Source organism: Engraulis encrasicolus, chromosome 22 (genome assembly GCF_034702125.1).
Source record: "Engraulis encrasicolus isolate BLACKSEA-1 chromosome 22, IST_EnEncr_1.0, whole genome shotgun sequence".
NCBI lineage: Eukaryota > Metazoa > Chordata > Actinopteri > Clupeiformes > Engraulidae > Engraulis > Engraulis encrasicolus.
In genome coordinates, this window is record NC_085878.1 from 28,697,935 (window position 1) to 28,707,934 (window position 10,000).

At 45.0% G+C, this 10,000-nt stretch overlaps 1 protein-coding gene across 6 annotated transcripts in view; it reads right to left on the bottom strand.

Moving 5' to 3' along the window:
• Positions 1–10,000, bottom strand: part of LOC134438843 (nesprin-1-like) — a 77,123-nt gene that overhangs the window by 59,325 nt on the left and 7,798 nt on the right. For 5 of the 6 annotated variants that reach the window (XM_063188535.1, XM_063188537.1, XM_063188534.1 and 2 more), the window contains exons 11-14: positions 9,729–9,851; positions 8,330–8,557; positions 7,620–7,748; positions 174–413 (exon numbers count right to left, since the gene is read on the bottom strand). In XM_063188535.1, the coding sequence (XP_063044605.1) occupies positions 174–413; positions 7,620–7,748; positions 8,330–8,557; positions 9,729–9,851 (720 nt within the window). Of the gene's footprint in view, positions 1–173; positions 414–4,447; positions 4,601–7,619; positions 7,749–8,329; positions 8,558–9,728; positions 9,852–10,000 lie in introns of those variants that run through there. The other variant, XM_063188538.1, reaches the window with a different exon arrangement.

Below are 10,000 nucleotides of genomic sequence, written 5' to 3' on the forward strand. Positions count from 1 at the left end.
CACACACACACACACACACACACACACACACACACACACACACACACACACACACACACACACACACACACACACACAAACACACACACACACACACACACACACACACACACACACACACACACACACACACACAGACAATCATGATTTGCAGACAGAAAGCTTACACTCACCATGACCACAGAGGGATGTCTTGTCATCTCCTCCTCTTCCTCCTCCTCCTCCTCTTCCTCCATTTCCTCTTCGATCGCCTCCTCCCGGTGTTCCTCCATCACCTCCTCCTCCAGGCCCTGCACCTCCTCCCTCAGGGCCAGCATCATGGAGGTGTGTTTGGCCTTGACGCCCAGCATCTTGCTCCTGGAGCTCAGAGCCCAGATCTCACGCTGGTAGCCCGCGATTCGGCGGCTCAGCTCCTATGAAGAACACACATGCATGCATGCACACACACAGACACGCACACATGCACACATGCACACACACACACACACACACACACACACACACACACACACACACACACACACACACACACACACACACACACACACACACACACACACACACACACACACACACACACGTCCACATACACAAATGTTAATACAGGACAGAGCTCATGGTGATTTAATGATGAACTCGATCATAATTTTTTTTTTTTAAACTTGACACATGGGTTTCCAGTTTGTAAACAATCCCTGTCTGCGTGCGCAGCCAGGAGTCCCTCTTCAACCCCTGATTGTTGGAAACAGCTGTCACTCAAAAAAAAAGTGCTAACGTGGTTGGCTGCTTAGCATCTTGCCCCTCCTCACATCACGAATGTTTGTAAACAGGAAACCTATGAGGAAAATGCTACATTATGCTGACCATTCATTCAATTTCTCTGCCTCCTGTAGCTTCATAATGTGCATCATTCCACCCATGTTGCACTATACTAGTGGTTGAAAAGACTTTACTGCCTGTGTGTACTACACTGCTACAACATGACAAAGAGCCTTTAGTACTGCATTACGACTTGGTTATTGGCATGCTGGTAACTGCAAATACCCTTGGCTGAACGTTGGCTGAATGTCTCTTCAAAGACCAAGAAATGCATGATCCTTTGGAAATTATATAACCTATGGGAAAGTTATCGAGACCATTTCATGTCTCCTTCAACAATATGTCAGCACTGTCCCATACATGGTGTCCACATAATATGTACCATGCATGGCATGTCCTCACCTAGCTTCGCCATGCTAGACCCATGAGCACCAAGAGTAAATTCCATTATCCAAACTCCTGTCCTTGTGGCCTCGTGATTGAAGTTTAATTCAATAACTCGCACAGGCGCAATTCAAAGGTCGTTTTCTCATTTGTAATCGGAAAGCAGAATGGGCAAATGTCCCCCAAAAAACTGCTGTTGTTTCTCCATGGAGGCAGGGTGTCATTGAGGTGCAAGTCGAGGACGGGAGTTTGGATGATGGACTGTACCCAGTGTGAACACTGTCTCATACATGGCATCATACAGTAGGTGCTGGAAAGGGGGATGCAGTGGTGCATGTTTGGGCTCCCTAAATGAAGATTTCTCAACTTTTACTACAGACAAATGAGTGGAGTGAAGCAGCAGTAACAATAGCTACGTGTACATGATGTTTTTGAATCGGATCTAATAGATCGGATTTAAGTAGATCGGATTAAGAGTTATTTTGCGACGTGTATACATGGCAATTTCACTTCAATGCGATTAAACGTCTGGGGAAAATAAAGCATTGCGATTGGACTGAGGACGCACATGCTGAGTGAGCCAAATAAGGCGTGGGGGCGTGGTCGCCAAACCTCCAGGGAACTACTGGGACACAAGCTTATCTTCAGCCCGAAAATGAATTCCCTCAGTGGACTCAAGGCTGGTAAAATCCCCTATGGGTCTGGTTCTTTCAAATGCTAGTTAGCACCCTCCTAGCTTAGAAAAACGAACTGGTGAAAGGGTGATGTGGAGTAACTTTGTTGTGCTTAATTACTTCGTGGGGCACTTTTACATCAATATATGGAAGCCACAACATTTATAGTCGCTTAGGGACTTTAAATTAAGCAAAACTTTCATGTGAAAATCAACAGGAAGTGCCGCCATCTTTTTCTCACTGACAAAGAGCACGGGCTCTTGGCGCCATCGTGTGGTCAACGAGCATGCGTGGAACGACCGGATTTATTGTAATTCTGATTAAAAGGTTACATGACAGAGGAACGTGTTTAATCGGATTTAAAAGAGGAATAAACCACCCACTTTAATCGGACTTAAGTTTAAATCGGAATAAACTTAAATCCTGTTCGGTAAGTGTTTACATGATGTTTTTAAAGTGGAATTAAGTTTTAATGAGATTTAATGTGAGTTAAATCGGATTTAAATGCCTCATGTAAACGTACCAATTGTCAAGACATAAAGAATGAAGAAAAAATGCACCACCACTTGAAAACTCATTCTGGCACTCTTGCATGGCATCGACAAACATGACATGTGCATGACATTTCTAGTGTTGAGTCCTTGCCTAGCTTAGCCACGCTCGACCCATGAACACCAATATATGGAGGGGCCTAGACACGTGTTTCTCAAACTTTTTCAGACCGCTTTGTCCACCAAAAATTGTTCCGGGACCAACTGTCAAATGAATTGACACTAACTTGATTACTTACTTTTTATTATCGTGGTTATTGTGGTGAAAATATGACTTCATCTATGTTTAGGTTTGTAATAACATTACAAATATAGCCTACCTACTGCTAGCTTGTCCTGGAAAAGTAGAAATCCCCTCGAGGACCACCTGAGCTCTGTCACAGACCACCAGTAGTTCTTGGACCACACTTTGAGAATCACGGGCACAGACTAAAAGCCTATCGTTCAAATCCCTCTGCATGCAATAGGATAGCACTAAAACCAATTAGCGGAACAAATAGGATGCTGTAGAGAAAACCCAGCACTGTGATTCTGTCGGCAGTCTTACAGTAGACCCATCTGCTGACAAGCCATCTAGATTTAACAAGACATTCCCAGACTATACTTTTACTTCTACTTCATGCACGTCTAGTGTTGATCCAGGCAGTCTTGTCCCAATCACAACTACAAGTCCAAACTATGATTATATCAGGGTGGGCTTAACATAAGAGAGAATTGACGTTGACGACAGTAGGGATAGTAAAAAGACTGCCCCTGTTTACGATTGGCGCTCCAGCCTCATCTGTAGACCATGTCGAAGTGTGGATTATTAACTTGAACATTTAAATTGTGTTTAGGACAGCTAACTATGGTCTTGGTCTCAACTCCTAAAAGATTTCAGAAAACAACGGTCTCAGTCTCGCCTCGCATCAGCCTTGACTCAGTCTCATCAAAGGTGGACTCAGCCTGAGCAGTTTGACCGTTTGAAAGTTTCAACTTTCCCGCCATTCTCATTCTTTACCTTCATTTAATACACTCTTGGAAGGCTAAAATAGATTGCAATAAAAGTATGGGTCAATTTGGAACCTGGAACAACCGAACTGTACAAGAAATTGTGAGGCCTCAACATTTCTGTATAGTTTGGATTAGCTCATGGAAAAGTCATAAAAAAAATTCAGGGGACAGAAATCTATTACTGTCAAGTGTTGGCAGGCAGTGTAACCAGCCCACCAGGCACTGCTTCAATGTAGTTACTGTAGGCCTGCATCCTCCAAGAAGCAATGGGCAGCAATCTCAAGCAGAGAACGCAGAACACCCCACCTTTTAACACAACACAACATAGCCACTCACCGACACCCACGCGTGCGCACACACACACACACACACACACACACACACACACACACACACACACACACACACACACACACACACACACACACACACACACACACACACACACACACACACACACACACACAGACACAGACACAGACACACACACGTTCCTTAACACAGAAAAACCCCACAATATTGAAGCACTGACATACAGAGCCCTCCTCAACACACAAACGCACACATACACACACAGAAATAACTGTTACCATGCGTAGACTGCATAAGCCACCCCCACACCCACCCCAAAGATGCTGTAGATCTTCCGTCCAACACCCACACACCCATCGACACACACACACACACACACTACACACACACACACACACACACACACACACACACACACACACACTACACACACACACACACACACACACACCCACAAACACACACACACTACACACACACAGACTCCCGCACACAAACACAGATCATCCCCTCTCCATGGCAGAGTCCACCCTGCACAGATGGCGCAGTCTACTTTTGTGTTGTCCAGACTAGCAGAGGGGAGGATGTCAGGCCCGTTACTCACAAACAAACACACACACATTCCGCCCACCACAGCCCTCTCTAAGGCCACACACGTTGACACAGACAAACACAGACACTCGCACACACGGCTAACGGAGGATGTCTACTAACCTTCGCCTGCTGCACCGCAATATAAACCGGCACGAGCTGAAATGGGCGCGCGGCTCACTGTGCGCGTCTGCTCCCTCTCCCTCTCCCTCTCTCTGTCCCTCCCTCCTTCTGCCTCTCCCCCTCTCCCTCCCCTCGCTCTCTTCTCATTCCTCCCCTCTCCCTCCCTTTCTCTCCGTACTTCCAGTCTCTATGTCTCTGCCTCTCTCTCCCTCTCTGCCTCCCTCTCTCTCTGCTTGTGAGAAAGCCTCTTTTTCGTATCTGTGTCACTAGATCACTGCCTCTGGGCCAATCACAGCTCTGCGGAGACGACCATCCAATCAGTTGTAGGGAGAGAGAGGCAGCAAGCCTCAGAGAGCCTGAGTAGCCAATCAGAGTGGCCAAATAGGCAGGAGGTGGGGCTTGTGCAGACAGGCTTGGTTGAGGAAAGCAACAGAGTCTTCCTGTTCTGTCATCCCTTCCACACACTCTCACACACACACAGAGGCACACACACACACAGAGGGACACACACTCTCACACAAACACGGACACTCAGGCAAAGGCAAAAGGAAGTGAGGTCAGTCTGTGTGCGAGTCATGCGCATTCCTTTCCCTGTGACCAATCAGAGAGTGGTAGGGCTAACAAAGAGCTGCACAGCAGGGTGGAGAGGGGGAGGGGTCACAACAGAGGCAGAGAGAGAGAGAGAGAGAGAGAGAGAGAGAGAGAGAGAGAGAGAGAGAGAGAGAGAGAGAGAGAGAGAGAGAGTTGCAGGAGGACAAGACTGAGATGCATCAGTGTGTGTGCGTGTGTGTGTGTGAGTGTGATTGTGAGTGTGACTGTGAGTGTGCGTGCATGCGTGCGCGCATGCACTCGTGTGCGACGTGCGTGTGTGTGTGTGTATATATGATTTTTCAACTCTATCACATCATGATTTACCCTGCTTGTCCAGCACTGTGGTCAGCTGATAGTATTGTTTATAATGTGATCTATAAATAAGAGGCATGAAACTTAAGTACCACGAGGGAGCAAGATAGTTGCTTCGTTAACATTAGACATTTAATTTCGAATCATGCAGCTTATTCCATTTTGAGACAATTCTGTTCATTCCTTTCAAGCTCGCTCCAATGCGATGACGGAAGAGGCAACAAGTGCGTCCTCTGTCCAATCAACAGGCTTTCTAATCCCCAGACATATGATCATAATTTAATGAAAGAGCTTCATGTTGATATGAAGGAGAATGGTCCATGATTGATGTGCTTGATAGAAAAAATATTTATGGGGCGTCGAACAATAGAAATACACAGATTTGACAACCAATTTCAAAGCTCATTCAACAAGTAGCTGGCCTCTAGCAGTTGCGTTCTTTATGGGTAAATAAATTAAACCTGAGGTTGGTCAGAACGGCATGTTGAAGCTGAGCATTGCACATTACACTTTTGCATTTGATATGTGTTTGTGAAAGTTCCACAAGTAAACGAAACAAGTGTGGTGACGGTCAAGTTGGAAAAAAAAACCCTCCACTTATAAGACTGAGCTGGCACCAGTCCACACTTGTAGTGGGCTGGAGTCCACTGAAAATATTCAAGGGTCATCAGAATACAGCTTAACAGACACAAGCAATTTGACAACTCACGTAACCCCTTAGCGCAAAGCCTATTATAACCTTACTGTCACCAAAACTGTAATGACAATGTCTTAATCTGTTACTTAAGGCTCTCAGTACTGTCATAGTAATGTTGTTATGATGTAGTTGAGTATTTTCAGCAAATAGTGAATAGGCCTGCCAGCGACCCCATCTGCAGTAAGAGGCTAAAATCTCCATCAACAAGGATCAGGTATCTGGCAGTAGTGTTCATGTGACTAAAGAAGCACATACAAGCCCAAGTTACAATTGGTCAGTCAGTATGCCTGTAGGCCTAACAGTTAACGTTCCATATCAATTCCTGATGCGGTCAATTAATCAATACATGATCTCAAGATCACTTGCATTCCTAAGTATTGAACACATCTTTCTCCCATGTTTTTTCCCCTGATAGTGATTTATCACAGCTTTCACTAGCTCTCCATATTCATTTAAAGGATTTATCCGGAGTTGGAACAAGTTTGCCACATTTGTGCATGTTTGGGATGAAATACAATCACTCTAGAGCAAAATCAAGGCAAAAGGATGCATTTTGAGAAAGTTTGATAATATCACGTTAGCCTCGTTAGCCATATCAGCTATGCAATATGATAGAATGGGGGCATCATATCTCGGCGGTTACACACATTTAGAAAACACAACATTTTTGTGGACTTTTGTCTCAAAAAGTTGGCTTGACCGTAACGGTAGACATTGTCAAGGTACTGGCTTCACAAAACACATTCTGCAGACCTTTCAAGAATACATGAAGGGCTTGGGACACTTCGGTTTGTATGTGGATACCCCCAACATATTATAAGGTAAGTGTGGTGTCGTTTTGAGCTGTGCAAGACTTTAAAATGTTGTGTTTTTGAAATGTGTTCAACCGCCGAGATATGATGCCCCCATTTTATCATATTGCATAGCTGATATGGCTAACGAGGCTATTGGATATTATCAAACTTTCTCAAAATGCATCCTTTTGCCTTGATTTTGCTCTAGAGTGACTGTATTTCATCCCAAACATGCAAAAATGAGGCAAACTTGTTCCAACTCCGGATAAATCCTGGAGTCAGATGTAAGTTGTGGGATCAGACATAAGTCATTGAACTTAAAGCAATACTGTAATTTATTGAGTCCAAAATATTTGAATAAATTACAATGCAGTAATTGCATTGCAAAACATAGGATTTCGCACCCTCCAGTAGTTTGTTGCAGTAATGCTATAACAACACTGTAGTTTTGATACGGCTGTACAACGAATTATTCTCTTGTTGATCTCTTACAGGTACTTGTCTCGTACATTGAACATTCGATGTTAATATTAGGGCTAAGATTACGGCTAGAACATAGAACATGTCAAAAAAGAGCTTTTACTGGTTGAAAGGTGCTATTAACACCAGTTAGTGACCGCTGAAAATCAACTTAAATTCTTGATCTCGAAATGTGGTCCAAATTAAATTCTAATTGAATAGGCCTGGTATAAAATAAAGTGTAAACATGTTTATGCAAACTGTAGTAATAAATGGTATTGTAATAAATGCATACTATTATGGGATGTGGCCTCCTCACCTCATGGTTACTGGTCTGAGCGTTGCCGGGGGTCACTTGTTGGTGGTGGATGAGGCGCTGAGCGTCATCCACTAGCCTCTGCAGTGACATCACTTCCTGCTCGTACTGCTCCTGCTGCAAAACGGCCTCCTGGGAAAACACAACGCATCGCAAGCTGGAATCATAGAGATCAAAAGTAGTGTGAGGGATGCGCGCACATCCAGTCAAACAGGTGCTGCAGCAACACAATAAAATTCGCCATAGTAACACGCAGTAGCACCACCGCTATTATAAAAGTAACACATGCTACTGTATCACAAATTCACAATCTCACCATATGAACACTGCAGCTACCTATAGCCATAAAAAGCCCACACATAGCACTATATCATACAAGATGTTAGCGCCACAGCTATCTAGATATCACAAAGGTAGCACACACTGAAACCATAGCAATCAGACAATAATTCAGCACTATGTACAGAGCAATAGCAGGCCTACCATAGACATCATCTTAGTGTGTGTGTGTGTGTGTGTGTGTGTGTGTGTGTGTGTGTGCGCGTGTGTGTGTGTGTGTGTGTGCGCGTGTGTGTGCGCGTGTGTGTGTGTGTGTGTGTGTGTGTGTGTGTGTGTGTGTGTGTGTGTGTGTGTGTGTGTGTGTGTGTGTGTGTGTGTGTGTGTGTGCTTGTGGGTGCGTGTGTGCTTGTGATTGTGTGTGTGCGTGTGTTTACCTGTAGGATGTTGCACTGCTGTATGAGTGAGTGTGTGAGGCGTCTTGTCTCCCCCTGTAGGCTATGCGTGTTATTGCAGAGAGGAGATGCAGACACACACACCTCCTCGCACAAACATTCCTCTGAACACACACACTCCTCCTGCTGCTCAGGGAGACGAAGGACACACACACTCCTCTGCAGCTCCTCACACTCCTCCAGCACCTCCCCCATCTCACGCAGGAGAACCTGTCAACACACACACACACAAACACACACACAGACACACGCACACAAGCACACACGCGCACACACGCACACACGCACACATGCACTCACACACATGCACACACATACACACAAATTATTGTCAAATGTCAATGTGGTATCTACTGGCTTAGGGTTGTGCCTACTTGCTGAGGGCAGTTGTGTACAGAGACGGTCCAGGGAGTGGACCAAGGGGGTGTCACCATTGAAAAGGCAAGGTGCTGCTTGCACGTAACTGGATGTTTTTGGAAACACATTGAATTTGGCCTTCCGTTTCCATATAACCTCCATCCATTTAAAATCCACATTCACAAATCCACAAATCTGGCTTTGAAAACTATCCCAGTTAGGGGGCTAAAACGCACCTGTTACAATGGACTTTTTAAAATTTTTATCGAAGTGTTGCATTTACACCTAAACAGGCAAAAAATATCCACATTTAAAAATATCCGGCTATGTGGAAACAGCGCCTTACTTACTGAGACTGGGGCTGCTGCCTCTCCAGTCTGGGATTTGTTTACGCTCATTGGGTGTTTGTCACTTGCTACTGTTAATTGTTAACTGTTAATTAGAGCTGTTATGTTTTTGTGGCTTGTGTGTGGGTTTCACTCCACAGATCAGTGCATTTTTGTGTGTGGATGTGTGTTCCTAATTTTGTTCAGTTAGTTTAGTTGTGTAGGCCTTCCCTAGATCTTTCCAGTAATTTGTGTAGGCCTATGTGTTGTCCTTTTGTGTTGTGGCAGGGGCTGGTCACATTTGTGTAGGGTCTTTTGTGTGTAGTGGAGCTACTTTTGTTGATCCATTTGTGTCTGCACTCCACTTTGTGTTTCCTCTTTTGTTTGACTAGCTCATGGTGGTGGCCATATTGTTTGTGGGAGTGGAACCCACTTTTTGTGTGGCTACCTGTTTTGCTGTTTTGTTCTTAAATCGTTTAACAGCACCTTAGTGCCAGATAAGTTTTGTGGCATAACAGTGTGTGTGTGTGTGTGTGTGTGTGTGTGTGTGTGTGTGTGTGTGTGTGTGTGTGTGTGTGTGTGTGTGTGTGTGTGTGTGTGTGTGTGTGTGTGTGTGTGTGTGTGTGTGTGTGTGTGCGTGTGTGTGCGCCTGCTTGCGTGTGTGCACACGTCCGTGCGTGTGTGTGTGTGTGTGTTACCTGTCTGTGTGCTAGCTGCTGACGTAGACTAGCTCGTGCTAGCTCAGGGCAGGTAAGTGCGCCTTGAGTCTCCTCCAGACGAACACGCAGCACTTTCACATGCTTCTCCAACTGACTCACGTCCTGCACACACACACACACACACACACACACACACACACACACACACACACACACATATAAATTACCACATATACCACTACTGTACACAGATATTGTATCGGTAGCTATCCATGTTTACGGTACAAGCTCCATACCGATGCCTAGTTATG